At 35.0% G+C, this 18,892-nt stretch overlaps 1 protein-coding gene across 2 annotated transcripts in view; it reads right to left on the bottom strand.

Moving 5' to 3' along the window:
* Positions 1 to 18,892, bottom strand: part of PDE10A (phosphodiesterase 10A) — a 361,168-nt gene that overhangs the window by 87,159 nt on the left and 255,117 nt on the right. For both annotated transcript variants that reach the window (XM_051614749.1, XM_051614748.1), the window contains exon 2: positions 16,685 to 16,813. In XM_051614749.1, the coding sequence (XP_051470709.1) occupies positions 16,685 to 16,813 (129 nt within the window). The remainder of the gene's footprint in view (positions 1 to 16,684; positions 16,814 to 18,892) is intronic.

Here is an 18,892-nt window from a genome sequence, read left to right as displayed (position 1 = left end):
TGATTCCTGTCACTGATTTATGCTGTATTATCACCTCTAATGCTTTCTTTTTCCATTGCTATTCCAGGTATAGTGAAATAATGTGAGATTACTATCTAATTTACTTTTGTTTGCTTGCCTACCATATTATGGCAATATATACCTACAATGTCAGTGACAGAGTGAAAATGGATCCATTTCCAAGAAAAAGTACTACCCAGAGACTTAATTTTTTACAAAGACACTTTAGGAATTAAATTAGTCTATTATATTTTAGCTTTGGTTTGGGAGAAATATGACCCACACAGCTAGAGAAAATGTATTCCTGGGAATATTTAATACAAAAGATTACCTTAAAATAAAAAGCTATGGCTGAATGCTGTAAAGGGGGGGGATGCACCCTACCGTGCAGCAGGAAGTAGAAAATAACTGGCTTTCTAGTGCAAAGACTTGGCAGTCAGCCACATGGTGAGACTGGGTTCTGTCCCCAAAGACACATTCATGTTGGCAACATATTGAGATGTTTGTTTAGAGTCTAAAGATTAAGAAAAAAAATTTAAATTTCATTTATCACCAAGTCAAAGCTAGCCATATTGCACATAATTTGATCCAAAGAAAACAGCACAACAAATAGTAAAAAATAATTATTTTAATGATGGAATTCTATGTTCTACTAAACATCATTTTCTAATTATCAAAACAAGCAAAAAATCCTGGTCAAAGGCTTCAGCCCTTTTTTAAAATAGTACCAGTCACTAGACTTATTTCTCATTACATATTAACATTTAGTAATAGTGTCCTTTAATTTTACATATAAAAGTAATTCCCATAACCATAAAGCCAATACATAACTGCAGGCATTCGTTTAGAAACTCTAGGTTGTCTGTTTAAGTTAACAGCTAATATTAATATAAGTACTACTTACTACTTGAATTGCAACTTTTTGCATTCTGGAAATCATGTTTTCTTTGAGCTCCAAGAAACCCAGACTCTGTAGCATCATACCTGATGAATCTACTAATAGCTGGAAATGAAAATCAGAGATAATTCATTAAATCTTCCATATTTGTTGGAATGTATTAGGTTTTAATTAGTTGAAAGGAGTGAAACTCTCAGCCTGCCATCAACAATACATTATGCAAGCCACTCCAGCATGTTCTGGTCCAAGTGTACCAACTCCCCTTGTTTTTGTCCATCCATCTGGCTCATGCTACCTCAAGGGGCCCCAGTTTCGGTACATAAGGGAACCCTTAAAAAAAACATTAGATAAAAATGCTTTGTATTCCCATCTTTACCAAGGATGCTAACAAAGGATCCAAGTAGTTGCCAAGGTTGTTTAGAAAAAGCATGAGTGGGATAAGCAGGTAAGATGTTTCCTAAACTTCTCTACTGAGAGAGCAGCTCAGTTGGTCATGTACTATGCCACAATGTCTTTGAAACAATAATATTCAGAACAGTAATTTTTCTAATAAATGCTAAACCTAGTAGTGGAAAATTTGTAATGTCCTGAACTTGCATAAGGACTCAATAAGGTGAGGTTTTCTAACCAAGCCAGGAGGGTTCTTCAGTTATGAGTTCAGTACGAAAGGTAGGAGTAAATGCTTAGGTACTGGCAATCTTTGCATACAGTATGTTTTTGGCCAAAGTCACAGAGACTTCATCTTTAGATGTGTTTTAGGAGCAAAACAACAAGACCTTTGTATCATCAACTCAAAGAAAAGCATTGTTATCCAGCATTTATTCTGCAGGTTTTCAAGGAATTCCAGGTATCTTTTCTCTTAAAAAAAAATGCATCCTGCTTTTGGATAAACCTAGGCTTGTCTAGCAGAATTTATTAATTGGGAGGTCGTGATTTTTTTTCAGTCTATATGGATGCCAGTATTTAAACACAACATAGTGCAACCACTAACAGGAAAATTTATGAAGATTAAAGATGTCAACTGAGAAAGATTTAATTAAACATGATCTCTCTTGCAACTAATCAGAGTTATTTTCAAAGCAGAGGTCAGACTGAGATTATAACAGGATTACTGGAAGGTCAGAACAGAAATTCAATAGAATTCAAAACAGCAATTCTCTAGATTCCTAATCTGTTTTCCTGAAGAAACACATGAGCTACCAAGCCACTTTTCACTGATTCCTCCTCCAGGTTTGGATCCTGGACATGTTCTAAAAACGTTTTCAGAAACTAAAGTGATATATGATGCCAAAATCCCAAAAGAGGCCCTAGTAAGAACCAAGAAATGCTTGCTCTTCTTTTACTTGATTGTTCTTATGGAAATGTGTGTCCTTTTGATTTACCACAGCCATGGTTTTCTTTAACATTTGAGAAGTAGAGATGAAACCTCAAGGATAGGAAAATGGTAATGACAGGAGTCCTTATGAAAGATTTTTTCTAAGAAGTAAAAGAAGAGTCAGAACTCACCAAAGCTTTAACAATGAAACTTGGTACCAGTCAGAAAGCCCTGGACTGCCTGGCTCTGAGTCAAGTCTCATCTAGCTGCTGCACAAAAAAAGGGCTTCAGACAAGTGTCCTTCTTTCTGTACTCTTTAAGAAAAGCCATCTTCAGAAAGTGCACTGAAATGCAACCATCAAGAGAGGAAGAACCTTGAAACCAAGGGAAGTAGTTCCATCGCTGTGACCTCTAAAAAAATGGAAGACCTTGAAATGAAAACCTACTAAAAATTCTAGTAATTTACAATTAAACTTAGAACTATGTAAATACATTACTATACATATTTTTAAAAACAATAAGCCTAGGGAGATAGGGGAAATTAAGGAACACCAGGCTTTAATTCTGCCTATTAATCAACAAGCAAATAATGTATATATATAAACAAGCTGATGCTGACCTAAGCAGCTGGTGATTTAATGTGTAAAGAGAAGGTCTACATCAAGGCAGTCATTCAGAAAAAGCCAATCATTTCTTAATTCTCTGCTGAAGAGAGAGCTCTTCAAAAACTCAACTATAAGAAACACTGGAGTTGAGAAAACTTCCACAGAAAATATTATATTATTTGAAATAAGATGAATAAGCTGTTACTGTAGATGCATCCAAAAGTGTAAATAAAACAAGTATAAAAAAATCAATTTCTAGGATATATTTATCCAAGATTGTATGCACATTTATTAAGAATGAAGAAAAGGTAAATAAAGTAACTCCCCTCCCTTTAACTAGATTTATGAGAAGAAAAAAGAAAAGAAAAAAGTTGAACTTCTAACCTGACATTTATTCTTGAGGATTCTGTATACATAGCTTTGCTTCTCTCATTGTTACTATTAGAAAGCATTCTCTCTCTTGAAATTAGAAACCTGCCCAATTAATTTTTTTCAGCTGACCCTAGAAGAACTTCCAGATTCTATCTTCTATAGCAATTCTGTATTCCTCAAAGTGCTCCAGAAGCACCTCTACGTAATTAGATGATTGACAGCTACATAAACTAACAAATGACAAGTCCATTATGGTAACAAGTTGTCCATGTCTGTGAACAGGAACATCATGGCCACTGTCATACTGCAAATAAAACATTCAAATAACCTACACCACCCAGAAAAAAAAGCACAGGTTTGGTGAGTTTCTTCCAAGTAGTTTAAATCCATCATATTTGTGTCCCTACATAAGAGGGCCAATCTTGACAACACTTAAATAAATCTGCCTGTATTATATGCTGCCAGTTTCCCTGTACTTGTTGTATACAGTTGGCTGCTACAATAGGTACCCTGAACATTCAAACGTAGCTGAGATTTACTGTCACTGATGACAACTCGTAAGCAAAGCTTTTTGAGCATCACATGCATGTTGGCAGAGAAGAGAATAACAGTTATTTTTTCTACACAAATATTTTTGGCTATAGAAAAGTTGGAAAAGGCAAGCTGGTAGAAGTATATGCCTGTAAAAACACACTATCTTTTGTCAAAATTTTGCTTAAAAAAAGTAACAGGCAATAGGGAAAATTTGATTATTCCTAAAGCACATTTATGTGATATACCATGAATATAAACATGAAAATAAGGCAGCAGGTGTCACAATGACACGGTTTCCTAGGTTATACAAAGCAAACAGAGCACATTCCAGTAACTTTAAACTTAAAATAAAGTAACCTCCTTCTGTCCTAAAGATGCATTCACTGTGTGGGTCATGACAACTCTTGAGTCAAAAAGATGAGTCACTGTATAGTTTCTAGCTTTAAAAGTTGTTTTGATAAACCTCCGTAAGTGTTCTACAGTAAATCTTAAATCACTGCCCAGCAAGTCTCCAGGAACAAACATCTCTCTTGCTATACAAATACCTGATGCACTGCATGAACATATTTCTGAGTATTCACAATGAACCCACTTGAACTGCATTAGTATAATTTTAACATCTGCTGTTACTTCCCCACCCCAATCAACAAATCCTAATGTCATTGTTTCACCCAATTAGTATAAATCATTCAAACACAATGCTCCTCCCACAACTATAATGTCTTATCAATTTCCTAACCTTTGTTCCTCATCAACACAATCATCTCTTTCCCTTTTCACTCCCCATACTTACTTAATGACAAATGAAATAAAACTGTAGCACGTTGGGGTGAGGACCAAGCACCCTGTAAAAGAGCTCCATTCTGTTAGCTGAACAAACAAATAAGCACAAGAAATATTTCAGCTTTGAATTAAAAAAAAAAATAATAAAAATATTCTGTTGCTTGGTGCTACTCAGCAATTTCAACTGCATAAAGATAAACTTCTTGTGCAAGCCAAAGAAGAATCACAATCATCACTTATGGCTGTATCTGCATAAAGCAGGTTGGAAGAAAGAATAAAGTAATTTAGCTCAGTACTACAGCTAAGCAACCTGAGTCTGGAAAAGGTTCTGTCTATAAAGGGTTTGAAAGATGCTTTAGTGTTACAGCTGAAAAGACCTCTTGCAGCTTACCTAAAAAGATCAATAAACAATGTGTTATACAAAAACAGAATTTCTTTTACAGCATATTTAAATGTGTTATTAAGACAACTTGACTCATAATTCTAACAGGAGATGGTATATAAATCCCAGAGAGGCAGCAGAAGCTTAGTGATAGAAAAGACAGGAAACTGGAAGTCCAGCTACTTGAGGTAACTGTCTATAACAATGGCTATTAACAGCTTGTTATAAAAAAAGTATGAAGAAATTATGCTATATGAAAAGGAGAGAGTGCACAGACTATAGATGCACAGAGTATACTTAGTCTGGTGTGTCCTCAGAGCAATCAGATGCTTATGAATTTTCTCAGCTGGAGGCTGCATCAGGATCATAGTATGAAACAGCTTTTGATGAAGTATTTCTTCCTTGGAAGTCTAATCATTTTTTGAACCCATTTACATTTTTAACATCTAAAATATCTTATGCTAATAAGCTCACAATTTAGACATGGGTTCTTTTAAAAGGGACGTCCTGTTGCTTCAAATCTGTTGCCAATTCACTTTGCAGGGTGCCCTTCAGTTCTTCTGTCATGAAAAGGGTACATCTGTCAAGTGTCTTCATCATGGCAGTCAGAATTATATACTCCTACAGTTCAGGTCTTTTGCAGAATGAAGAATCTTCCTCTGTTTTGTGGCAGCATCATAAAGAGTCATAACAGTGCAAAGGTAACAAGCAAGGTAGGCTTTTTATAAAGAGGTAATAGTGTTATCAGGAGCAGGGGTCTTTTTGTGGCTGAATTGAACCAGATGCACCAACCAGTGCAAAAAACTCAGACTGCTCCCACCACCACAAAAACAAGCTCCCTACAAGAGAGCACAGGATCTACGGGTGCTAGACAAGCATCCTCAAATGTCAGGTTTTAGCTCAATAGGCATAAACATCTTCAGGGAGTTCATAAAGAACAGAAACTCAACATTATTGTCAAGACAAGATTGTTCTTTAAACAACTAATTGTTTTTCAGCTTTTCAAACCTGATGCTTAAAGAAGACAAGTCCTTCAAATAAAATTTATACCTGTTATTGATGAAACACCAGTTTTATAGCTATTTATAACTTATCCCCACAACCTCCTTACACCTGAGCTTTAAGAGTTCTACAAGAAAAAATTATCTATCCCTCTCAGATCCAGAGAAGACTAAAATCTACAGTCTTCTCCTGTTTCATAATCAGTAGTCAGTCATTTAGCTTAAATTGTCTAAATTATTAAAATAATTAAACATAATTAAATTCAATGAGCTGTTATTCAAGCACAGTCTCCATTGACAAAGTCAGGTTAAGTGGTTCCTCCAGTCCTCACATGCTGCTAGTTAAACAGTTCATATACCGCCCTCAGCTATGCTGATAGAAGTGTTAGCTTGTTGCATATTGGATTGACAAAAAGATCTACATTAAAAAAACCACTTTCTTTCTTGCTTGTCTTTCAGACATTCAGAAATACAGATTTTAGACTTCTACATGTCTGGCTGTCTTTTCTCCTCTATGTATCCTGAAAAGGTGACATTACTTGTATAGAGAATCTGAACTTCAAATTAATCACAAATTTTGACAGTGATGCTTCCTCCTTGGTTGTATTTGGCTGAACTATCTGTTGCTAAGTTCAAACAGCTGATTTTTCCACTATATTCACAGCATCTCTCCTTGAATTTCATTAGCTAATTCAGGCTAGGCCTAAAGTAATAAAGGAAATAGTAATAGAGAGCTGAAGACTCAGCTAAAGACTGGGCTTGAACATCACTAGTACCTGATTAACTGTTTGCATCCACAGTTTCACTTGGACCTTGCCGATTTGTTCTTTCACAGAACAACATTTGGGCTCAGATGAGAGGACTCGCATCTGCCCAAGACCACTCCAGAAGGCAGTTTGGATGCAGTGTCCTATTTTGGGAAGGAGTTTAGCCTTGTGGATATCACTTGTGCTGTGCAACTTGGCCTTATAGGCAAAGATCAGTTAAAATTTAGTTCTATCTGATACTTTATTCTTCAATTACCCGCTTTAGGAGATTCTTCTGAGCCTATATACATCTGGTTTTAATTTTCAGGATGCATGTAACTTTATCATCCTAGTACACATCCGTTTTTCCAGAGTTTAATGAAAGTAAAAATCCCTCTCAGACTACTGATGACCTCTGTAGTGAACCCTGTCTAGTCATTTCTACAGTTTACTTCTCAGTTTTTAGCAGCTTAGAAATCTATAGGAGGAATTTTTCTCTAATTGGTATATCTTTGAAAACTACTGAAGAAACTTCATCTCAAAGCTCTGTGTTTTTTCATTTTTGTGTTGTTTTTTTAATTATCTGACACCAAAGTACACAATAATATCTTCCAAATATTTGAGTAATATTTGTGACATAAGTCTTCCTTCAACAAAAGTCTGTGGTAGCTAAAGAGAGACAGCAGTGTTAATTTATGTGTGGTATGTGTCTCCCTCTGATAATATACTTAAACAAGCATCATTACCCAAAGCAGTAAGTTAGGGAATGTATGGTAGTAAAACAATGGAAATGAAGTCATGTTTAGATCTTATTCTTGCTGAATGAAGTGGGAATGTAGCTTAACATGCATTCATAAAAAAGGAAAAAAAAAAAAAAAAAGGAAAAAAAAAAAAAAAGAAAGAGTGGTTTATTACAGCCTAGTTGAAAGTTAACTGCCAGGATTTAGTTCATATTGCACAGTATGAAGAAGTCACTTTTGGACATAGCTACTTCTTTAAAGCACTTGACCTACCAGTGACCAGTGGGACAAATGAAGTATCTATGACTCACCATGAGATGTACACTCCTTGAATCAGCTGTGCTAAATCTGATAGCCAAGTCCAGGACAACTAGCCTAAAATTCTATCTAATCATAGATACTTTGAAGGATAAAATAACTGAATTACCATAATCATAAGATATAGGATAACACTGAAAATTGATAGTCTTCATTAAGCCCATATTATGAATATACTGATGTCTGTGCTTTACTTTTTTGGCTTTACAATCTGAATTCAAAGTCTTCAGACAACAAACCAGTTTCAGAAGTAAACTTGCTGCTGAAAATCTTCACTAGTAGCCAACATGAGGTTAAATCAAATACCATTATTTGCTTCCATCCAAAAAAATAAAATAATCCATGTACAGAGTATGGTGTTCTCATTTATATCCAATTAGACATCTCCACAGTAAAAGATGAATTTTCACTCATCCTCAGGGCTTCCTGTACTTTCTGGGGAGATAAAAGAGAAGGCTTAATTTTTTCACATGTATTATATATGGGAAAGGTATCAAGAATTTTGCTGAGAACATCCATTAATAAATATGTTAATCATATTTATGATTTTTTCTTTGGGCACATGTAGTGTGACAGACTATTAAACTGCATGACCACATACCATCTTTTCACCAAAGATGCAAATCTCTTTAGATGGACAGAACAAGCAATGCTAACATATACAGTTATCTTACATTTTGTATGTTTATTCTTATGGGTCAATGTTTGATTACAGGCCTTGTTTAGCCAACATTTCCCAAGTTAATATTTCTACACATGGATGAAAAAGCTACCGTCCCATAAAAGCTAATGACTATTCCCTTGGTCTTATTTATTGCTTTTTCAGCTTACAGACCATGGGAACAACCCTACTCCATTTTAATGCAGGTAAAACAGGTAAGCTTACATTGCCATAAATAATCATTATTAAAAAGAATGGGCTACATGGGTAAACAGTCTCCCCACATGTCATCAGAATGGAGCTTTTCCATCAATTAATTAGGTGTGGTTTTTTTTTTTCTTTTGCTTGCTTACTTTTTACTCTAAAACCAAAGATTTCAAGTACAGGGGGGAAACAATCTGAAAACACAGCAGCAGGGCCAGACAACATTAAGAAGTACTGCCTTGCATAAGAGGGAAAAAGGTTTGTATTGCACACAATACTAATGAACCCATTCCTGCAATACTCTCTTGCTTACACTGCCCATACTTCATAGAAGACACTGATAATCTGGAAAGGTTCAGACTTGCAAACTTACAAGTGACAATAAGAAAACTGGTAAACCTGTTTCTCAGTAAGATACTAAAAGAAGCTCCGTGCTCTAATTTTACTTGAAAGATTGAGAAATTTCCAAAAGCATGGTCTATTGACTTTCAAACACTGCTAGCCTATATGGCAATAAAATAATTCAGTAAAGCTTATAAATCAGGAATAGTAGCATTTTTGAGTAGACAGAAAAAAGCCATAAAAATTCTAAAGGCAAACTAAAAACTCTAAAAAAGGAACAACAAATACAAGTTTAAGTACATGATGAGAATAATTGCTCTAGATCTAATGTGATTAACATAATTAGCTCAAGCGGGAATTCAGACCAAGCAGTGACGTCTACTTCCTAAGGCCAAACATCTCATCATTAAAGGATTACCCTCTGCAAATCTCTGACCATCTAAACAATTCTAAATATGCAGGAGAACTTCAGAAAAACAGAAAGATCTCCTCCTTCACCTGATCCACTCAAAATGTAAAAAAAAAATTCAGACAAAAAAACTCTCACATAGTTCAGCAAATTAGAAGAAAGCCATCCAGAAATACATTCAACTAACATACCATGCTTATTTTTGCAGTTTTTGGAGTTTACTACTGATAGACATTAAAATAACAAAGAATAAAATCAGTAACTGCTTCAATATCAAAACACGTACTGAACAAAAACCATCATCAACACTCAAGACCTCAACATTATCTTGCAAAAGGTCACTGCTCAATATTTCTGATAATACCAGTACACAAAAATAATTCCTGATCTATCTAACCTGTATTTCCTTTCCATTGACCTTTTTTCTACCCAAAAGAACAGTTTGACAGTACAATAGAGAGAATCTCTTTCACTAACTCCTCCTCAATATTTTCACAGCCAAAATTAACCCACTTCTAAGTTGACTCACTTCTGATTAACTCAGGGAAAACAATAAAAACCTCATTGAACTGGATGCAGAGAAAGAAACTATTTCATCTTGCATAATTGTGCTGGAAATGATGCAGTAATAAAATAATTTTTAAAAGCAGTGGTATGATACAATGGTCTCCCCAGAATCAGCTCCAAAATTATTCTGTACCTGTGATGGATGTATGCCATTTGAATAATATGGACTAAAATGGCATTCCCATATAGAGCTCTACTACAGCTCTGGGAAGTGCCATCACTTTGTCTGCCTCTGAAATACTGATAGACTAACACAAACTTTCTAACACACAAAAAATGGCAACCTGTAAACTATTCCACACAAAAGTGTATCAATCAGTTTTATCTCTGCAGAAGTAAGGACTATACCAAATACATGGAGCAACAGGGTCTATGCAGTCAAGCCTTCAGATACTATTTCAACTTTTCTGAGATAAAACATTCACAATAAAGACAATTCTTATGAGTCTGGATATTACCCCAGAAACATAGCTTCTGTCAGCATCTTAACAGCTACACTGGTTCAGACCAACAAGACCACCTAGCCCAACATCTTGCCTCCAACTGGCCATGAGCAGAAGCTGAGGGAAGAGTAAGAACAAGTCAAGCAATTATGACACTTGTGTTGGAGGGAATGGGACGGAAGGATACAACCTTTCTGTCATATTTTGAGACAAAAACAACAACTCAAAGGAAGGCATCAAATGAGGTTTGGTAATAAGAAGCATTAAGAGCTACTACTATGGTGTCAAGGGTGCAAGTCACGCCTTACCCAAATCATTTGCACATTCACTCTTGCTTTTTGGCAAGCATTTTTTGCCTGCTTGGATATCAAAAACACAAGCACAGCAGGGCTGCATCAGAATCAAACAGCATGTCTGCAGCATCAATGAAATATTAAGACAGTCTAATTATACATCAAGGAGATCATTAACATGCTGCCGTATCAGTTCCTCTCGCCTAGGCTGGGGAGATGTCAGGATTGCAGCAAGCTGTGGAGTATCACAACAGTGATAGTCTCCAGCTTCTAAATATCCTTCATGTACATCCTTCACACTACACCTGCTACCCTACAGGTATTTCTGATTAGTTACCTTGAAAATGCACACTCCTCAAGAACTAACAAATCAATCATAGGCTCATTTTAGTGGTTTTTTTTTTTTTTTCTTTCTTTTTAATTCTGGAAGCAAGCTGACATATTTAGCATACATATACTCTTCCTGCTTACATTTATCTTTTCATATAATCTATTCCTGCTTATGGAAATTCATGTTAGCCATCATTTCACACATTTAACAACCTTAACCAAAGTGCAAATAACATTCCTCTACGCATCATCATTTTAAACCAAGAATGCATTACCTATTTAAATAAGCAAATTTAGGAATAAATATGATTTATTGTAAAAACGTGTCCTTTGGTATTGCTTAACAATAAAAAACAAGGAACAGATTACCTCCCTATACAGAGGCACACATTGAGATCTCCCCAAGTCTCACTACTTTCTCACAGGATCGTACCAAACTTTAAAGCACATTATGCTGGTATCTTAATATCAGAAATGGAAGCACCAGAAAAGAAACAGTTTTTTGGTCTATTTTGGACCATGGAACTTTTTTTTTTTTTACATTTTAGTGATACAGCCTAACACATTTTTTCTTTTAGTATTAGCCCAAAAGAACTAGTAAACAAATTCTCTCTATATATATATAGCCTCAAAGTCTGAGTATGATGAAGTCTTTTGCCACAGATTATATTCCCCCAGTCTGTTCTATAGTACAGAAAAATAAGATGAAAAACTAAAAAAAAAAAACTGTCTAAAGACCACAGAAGGTATCTTGCTTAAACAACTAACTCAGGCACCAGAGCCATTATAGTCAGTTCAGCTCAGCACAGACTATTAAATAAATAAATAAATACATACATACATTAGTGTAAGTAACCTGCACAGAGCTGTATGCCTTCTGTGCTCAATCAGCTCACTGAAAGTTATCATAGGTATTCCTAAAACACACAGATATAGATGTATGTATAGAGATAGAGATTTAAAAGTATATTGGGAAGACCTAAAAGAACATGTGGGTGAGGGATTTTACGCAGATGTCTTTCCTCATGAAGTCTACTCAGTCTTCTACCAAAGGGAAGCTACAGTATTTTCCAGATGGTTAGAATGAGCAAATCCAGAGGTCACTGCTTCCAGTCCACTACCAAACTGAAAGCCACCCAGTGTACCAAATCTGATTGCCATCTTTGCCCATTTCTAGAGCACATCGTAGAAAGCAAGGGGGAAAGGGTGAAAAGTGAAATGGCTGAACTAAAAAAAAAAATAAAAAAATGGACAGATTCTGGCCTTAATCTAAATTCTGACCCCATAAACAGTTGTCATGTTTGCTTCACAAACAACACAAGAATAGATATGCAATGAGAAAATCATGCATTGAAATTACTAATTAAGAACTACATTTTATACTGCAGACTGCTCACCGTAATTACATAGAAGTAGCAACAAATGCCCTGTGATTTATTGTGTAATGATAAATAAAAAGTGTAGTTGGAATGTTCACAAATGTTCTTTAACTGAAACAGTCAAACACACTCATTTAATCATTTGTATGATTAGCATATCTATTGAATAACATTTATTTAACACTGACATTAAATTAATGGATACAGGAAAGCATATGAGGAAAAATGAACTATCCATAAAAGAATGTATGCAAATTACTTAAAAAGGTATTCCGTGTTTTTATGTAAACATCTCATGTAAGGAATTATCAGAAAATGCAACGTATTTTGGCCACATTACTTTATTACATTCTCATTCGAATGTACAGCATGTTACAGCATAGTATTACATTATGAAGTCCATAAATGCAAATATTACTATAAGGACTGCAAAACTTTGGACTGATCCTAAGAGAATCAATCATATTGGTTTCCAAGGCCCAGGAAAATTATGTGGTATGTCCTCAAGACTATGCATCCTGAATAAACAATGCAACAATATTACATCAACATTACATTAAGCTATTAATTTTATAATCTCTTAATGGTTTTTTGTGGTTTTTTTTTAAAGAGGTCCATTATGAAATTTTTGGGTTCCTATAAATGCAGTAAGTCCATTGCACTTAACAGACAGTAACTTCTGCCTGTGTATAAACCCTAAATTGTGTAGTAAATCAACTAGTCTATATACAACTTTCCATTTTTAAAGTTCTTGAGAATTGTATTTAAGAGTTACTTAACAACAGCATTTGTATGGTAACAAAGTTACCACAATATATATCTTTACATGGTTTTGGCAAGTATTGCTGGAAGAAATTAATGTATAAAGTTGTTGTCGATGTGTCCAGATTCAGCAGTAATTAATAAGCACATGACCATGTACTTTGATGAACATGAGGGCCATTCCCTCAAGGAAGCAGTAACTGTGCTCCCACACAGCAAGCGGTGACATAGGCAGCTTTCCATGTCACACTCCGAGTCAGTACAGTTTGCCCTCTCTTTTTATAACAAAATACTATTAAAAAATTAGGAAAGACACCTGTGAAATTCAGTATCAGCTGTGTAAAAGATGCATACCTGGCTTACAATCAATGTGCTTAGTATCTTATTATTGTTGTGCTTCAAATAGCTTCCAAGAGTGTAATAAAGGTTGGAGGTGATAAATATTTTTCTGAGAAATTTGTTGAGAGATGAGGATCTACCCAGCAGAGCCCAAAACTTCCATAACCTTATGGTTCTTCCTACAATCGTGTTACTTTTGCTTGAATGATACAGAAGAGGACAAACGGAAGATGACTTGTGAGTTCTGTGAGTATTATATCTAGACAACAGGAAAGAAAAGATCTCCCTCCAGCAGATTGCCTCTAAAAGTCCAATTTAAAAAATCTCCTATCAAGATGTACCTTTAATGAATCTTTAAAGCAAGATCCTGTACCTTATTGGTATAAAACCAGTACCTCAAGTGAAATTCTACAAGCAAGGGCACTTTTTACTGTGTCTACATATAGATGTTTTTCTGATCTAAAAAATTCATAAAACATACCATGAGGCCACAATGTATGAAGTACAGATCAGGCCCCAGACTACAAGTAATAGGCTCAATCTGTGAACAAGTTTCTTCCACAGCTAATAAACAACTTTGAAGAAGACTTAAAAATAACCCTGAAATTTCAAATCAGTTTCTTTCATCAAGACACCCTTTAACTTGGTTACATCTTGCTTGCAAAAAAAACACGATCAAAATACTTTGCACAAGAAGCAGTTCAGTTTCTGTTCCAATGTCATTCAGAGTCCTGGCCAACTCAGCTATGATCTGGATACCAAAAATTTTAAAACTCAAGTGTTTAATACAAACAGAGTTGTTTGGAAATGCTGTGTGCCATAACACAAAGCCTAGGTGTGTTTTAAGCATGTACTTTATCAGTACATAATAGTGAGAATTCAAAAATTGCAGTAAATACACAAATATTAATATAAGCAAAATTTATTTCCCAGTGCTACCTTCGCAGGTTTTCTCCAATATACTAAAATAAATAAATAAATAAATGAATACCCATCCCAGGGAGATCACCATTAACCTGTAATGAACGACATTCAATCTAACTTTTACAATAACAGATACAAGATTTATCTAGTACACACTAATGACACAAGTCATGATACTTTTTCATATACTTACACCTTAAACACTCCAGTATTTATTGACTGCCTCTTTTTTTTAATACTTTGGGTTTAAAAAAAAAACCAGCAACATAAAATCCATCTAACTCACTCATTCAGTTAATCTCAGTCACTGAATGAGTTAGTTAGATGGATTTTATTTTTTAACTTTTGGTCATTTAAGTCCAAATCAGACATTTCGGTTTATGTTCATGCTGATGAAATTCAGAAAAACTACCCTGGCTGCAGGCCCATTGACTTCTGGCTGAAGTGAACACACAGCTGGATGTCTGTAAGTCAGGCAGGACACCATTCCTGCATACAGGTTAATGATTGTTCTGTGTCACCAACCTACAAGACTAGAGACATTAAAGCTGAGATCTCAAAACCGTTTTTTCCCTGCCTGGCAACTCTTTAATATAAAATAAAGCTTATTTTTCTGTCTGTATCACATTACATGATGTGAAGACTTGCAAAGGAGACTACACTAAAGCAAGAGGGATAAATTAGAGAAAAATTATCCCCTACTGATGTAAAGCAACATATGATACATATTCACTTCTAAGTCACCACAGATCCATGCTGACACCAAAAGAACCAGTTCCATCTTCTTCTCCTCACTTCTCAGTGCCACCATTACTTAGGCAGTAGGATTTGTACATATATACTACTGAGTAAATCAAGTAGTAAATTTCCTGAATATTCCTAAAAAGAATGCTTTTTGACAAATTAAGATGGTCTGTTATTAGAGGCATTTTATATGGCTACAGCCTCTATCTTTCTAAAAAAAAAACCTGTAAATAAGGCTAATCAGCTATCTGTTTCATTCTAGTAACAAAATACATTCAAATTACTCTTTTTGACTTGGCATGATTAAAATGTTACCCAAAGCATTCATTCAGTTTTAGCACCAAGATCCCTGACACAGACTATTAACTGTATTTCGAACAAGTAATGGTTTCTTGCGTTGATTTCAAGCACCTTAGAGAAAAAAACAGCCTTTTCACAGGAATATAGCACTTTAAAATAAGCAGGTTTTATGTCTGGTAACATCAAAGTATATTTTCTCTTTTGTCTAAAGAAAGCATTGTCATGACTTATTCACTTGAATTCCTAACACTGTATTTCTGATTGACTTCGTGAATTATAATGATTGCCAATCTGCAGTGCTGCAGTTTGTAAACCACAAAGAAACACTGTTTTACTCTTCCATTAGATAACCTCTTTAGACCAACAAAAATGTGCTACCACCTTATTATCAGTCATCCTCTCCAAAAATCTGGCTCGATATAGCCTTTTCTGTCCCTTGTCCACCATTATACTTTTTTCTAAGTCTGCAGAAAACACTCGATTTTCTTGTAGGAAGTTGCAATATTTAAAATAGAATTACCATCTTAACTTAAACCTCAAGTATCTTAGGAGTCAGCCACAGAGCAATGCACACACTGAGTAAAATCAGTGTTTCTTTCCTCACCCTCTTGGTAATCTCCTCTTGCATTTTACCTGGTACATTCCAAATGAATTGTGTGCATCTTATTTTTGTACACAATCTCACAAAATTTAAGATCACTATAAAAATTTACTGCCTCTGTGCACCCAGGCCAACTCCTAAGGAACAGTTTCCCAGGACTAGCAAGTGAGGGATTATACCTAAAGCAAGCCAACAGAAATACCTTCAGAATTCAATACATTGCTTTATAACCTCAGTGTCAATATTGGTACCTAAAACTGACTTAATACATGTTTCAGGTAGGAACTTTTGAGATGATATATGCAGTATTTTACTGAGGCTTAAATCCTGCACATACTGCATCATTTTAATTCAAAACTTATCTATTTTAGATCCAAGAAGACCCAATTATGTTCTCAAAACATACACTAACGTAACAGAAAGTACAGGTTGGTGAAACGGTATTCGCAACTCAAAAGGGGTAAGCTGAACCTCCAAAATGATTGCCAGTATATTCCAAAACAGAAATGCCAAAAGGCTGAAAATATTTTTTAAAACTGTTTATTTATTTGGCCTTTGAAAAAAAATAGTGGAACCTGGACATAAAAATTGTAACTGTCAAGTTTTACCAAAACTAGGTTTCCTTTTTAAAATCTCCAAATAAGAACAGAGGCACTCATAGTTAAATATTAAGCACAAAAAAAAGGACTTACCTTCCTGTCTGTTATTTTTCCTTTTTAGCCATTTTTCCACAGTTTCCACACTCACGCTTTCTGACACAAACTCATCCAGTACCTGGGGGTGAAGAGAAAGATAGGCCTTCACTTTTTCATCTGTTAAACCTGAAAGACAGAATATTAATAGGTTACATTATTGCTATGAAATTCCTCATATGGAAGATACCTCGACACCAGGAACAATCGATATTACTTTGTTTAACATGCCAATTGAATAAATGACTATTTAAATTGTCTCCTCCCAGACAGAATAATGCCCAATTAAAAAAAAAAAAAAAAAAAAAAAAAAAAGAGCTGTCAAACAGAAAATAGTAAAATCAAAGTATAACCATTCAAGATATTGTATACAAAAAGTCCTCTACAGGAGCACACATAAAGATTACCTGGGAGAAATGGCCAGGAAGGAATTTACAGCTACAATTATGACTACAAAATTACTTATTTCCAAGATATGCAAGATGATACATTGACAAAGAAACAAGGTGGAAGGAGATAGAAAGCAAACTGGTATTTCTCCAAGAGCATCACAGCAAGAGGCAGAAAAAGCAGCAAAAATTATTATGCAACACCAAAATGAAGTGGAATTTTTAAATACTGAAGTTATTTAAGTAACTTTAGAAATATAAACTGCTTGCACACGCACGCTTCCTTAGTCATTCAGTTATCAAAATTAAAGCAATTGTAGATAAAAATCCTTTATAACATGTGCAACAAAAATAAAACTCCAATATACATTTAGGAACACAAAACAAAATTCAGAATCACAGATCCTTAACATTGTCATAAAAAATTAAAAAAAAAAAAAAAATTTACAATCTGATCACACTCTTCACAGATCCCTTAAACAAACCACTGGCTGCAGGGAGATGAATCCAAGAGTGCCGAGGTACTAAGCTCCAGGCTGCCACACGAGCAGCACGCAACCCAAGTGCAAAAAGTCTTAATGAGATCCGAGGGGAAGAGGAGTCACAACCACTGCAATGACTGTAAATGCACCTTCTCCTTCTCTATTGTGTGTATGAAAATGTTAATTCTCCACAGAAAACAGCCTGGGTTTGGCAGAAGAGAAACTCTTCTCCAAACACTAACCTCTTTTGGAGAGTATTTGTCCTAGTAACTATGATCAATTTTGCAATTTTTTTTTTGCTTTGCACAGTATCAGAACATGCTGAAAACAGCTATAGCGTAATTTAAATGCTAGTCAACAACTATAACCTTTAAGATATCTTAAAAATATGTATTATGAAAGCCTTCAGGAAGCAACATCAGAACACAAACCAACAACGCCCACCTGCAGAGCTCCAACCACACGTGCCACTCTCCCTACACCAACTGCACTCCATTATTCCCACATCAGCCCCCAAAAGCTCAGATCTGGTTTAAAATTCCCCTTCTCTTAATCCACATGGGCAGCAATTCCTGCTGAATATAAAATAACAACTTACTCATTTACTGGCAAGACTCTCCAGATCTGTATCATGTGAATTAAGAGAGCTAAGTGAGCCCTTATTTTCATTAGTAATAAAGGTTCTTTCTAACTCAGAGCAGGAGATGCTCAGCAAGTGGAGAAAAAAAAACAAAACAACACAATAATAAAAAAAGAAAGCTGTACTACTTTGGTTGTTTAGCTTAGGGTGGCAGTTTGTAAATTTGTATCATAATGCATCTATAAAGAAGTATGTGTGTCACATGAATGAAAAGACTTTTTAGCAATACAGGTATTGCCTCACTTACTGAAAAATCAGACTAGCTAATATAATTTTGCCATTTGCTCACCTAAGAAAAATGTAGTATCTAGGAAAAGTAAATATTACTAATTTCATAGTAATTTGAAAAGAAAACATACTTGGAGAATCATTCATAAAGACTATGGCATTTTTAAGATTTACCAGACTTAACCATCAGAAAGTCATCAACATTAACCTGCCTTTTAAGTTCTGGGTGAAAAATTACCAACATAAGTTTGTCAAAAAAATGCCTGCTACTTCCAGGCTGTCTTTAGGCTGCAAACAAACACTTTTGCTTCTAGTAAGAAATTAGGAACTGAAAAGTTTGTAAAATTAGCAACTGAAATTCTACAGGGGTCAAATTTTGTTTTTTTGTGAAAATAACCTTAAGTTTCCTACGTGTGCAGTCAGTAATACTTGACTTCAATGGAAATATTTATTCAATTCAAACCTTTAT

Source organism: Apus apus, chromosome 3 (assembly GCF_020740795.1).
Source record: "Apus apus isolate bApuApu2 chromosome 3, bApuApu2.pri.cur, whole genome shotgun sequence".
Lineage (NCBI taxonomy): Eukaryota > Metazoa > Chordata > Aves > Apodiformes > Apodidae > Apus > Apus apus.
The sequence above is the reverse complement of the archived record's forward strand: the minus strand, read 5'-3'. Positions and strand labels throughout refer to the sequence as shown.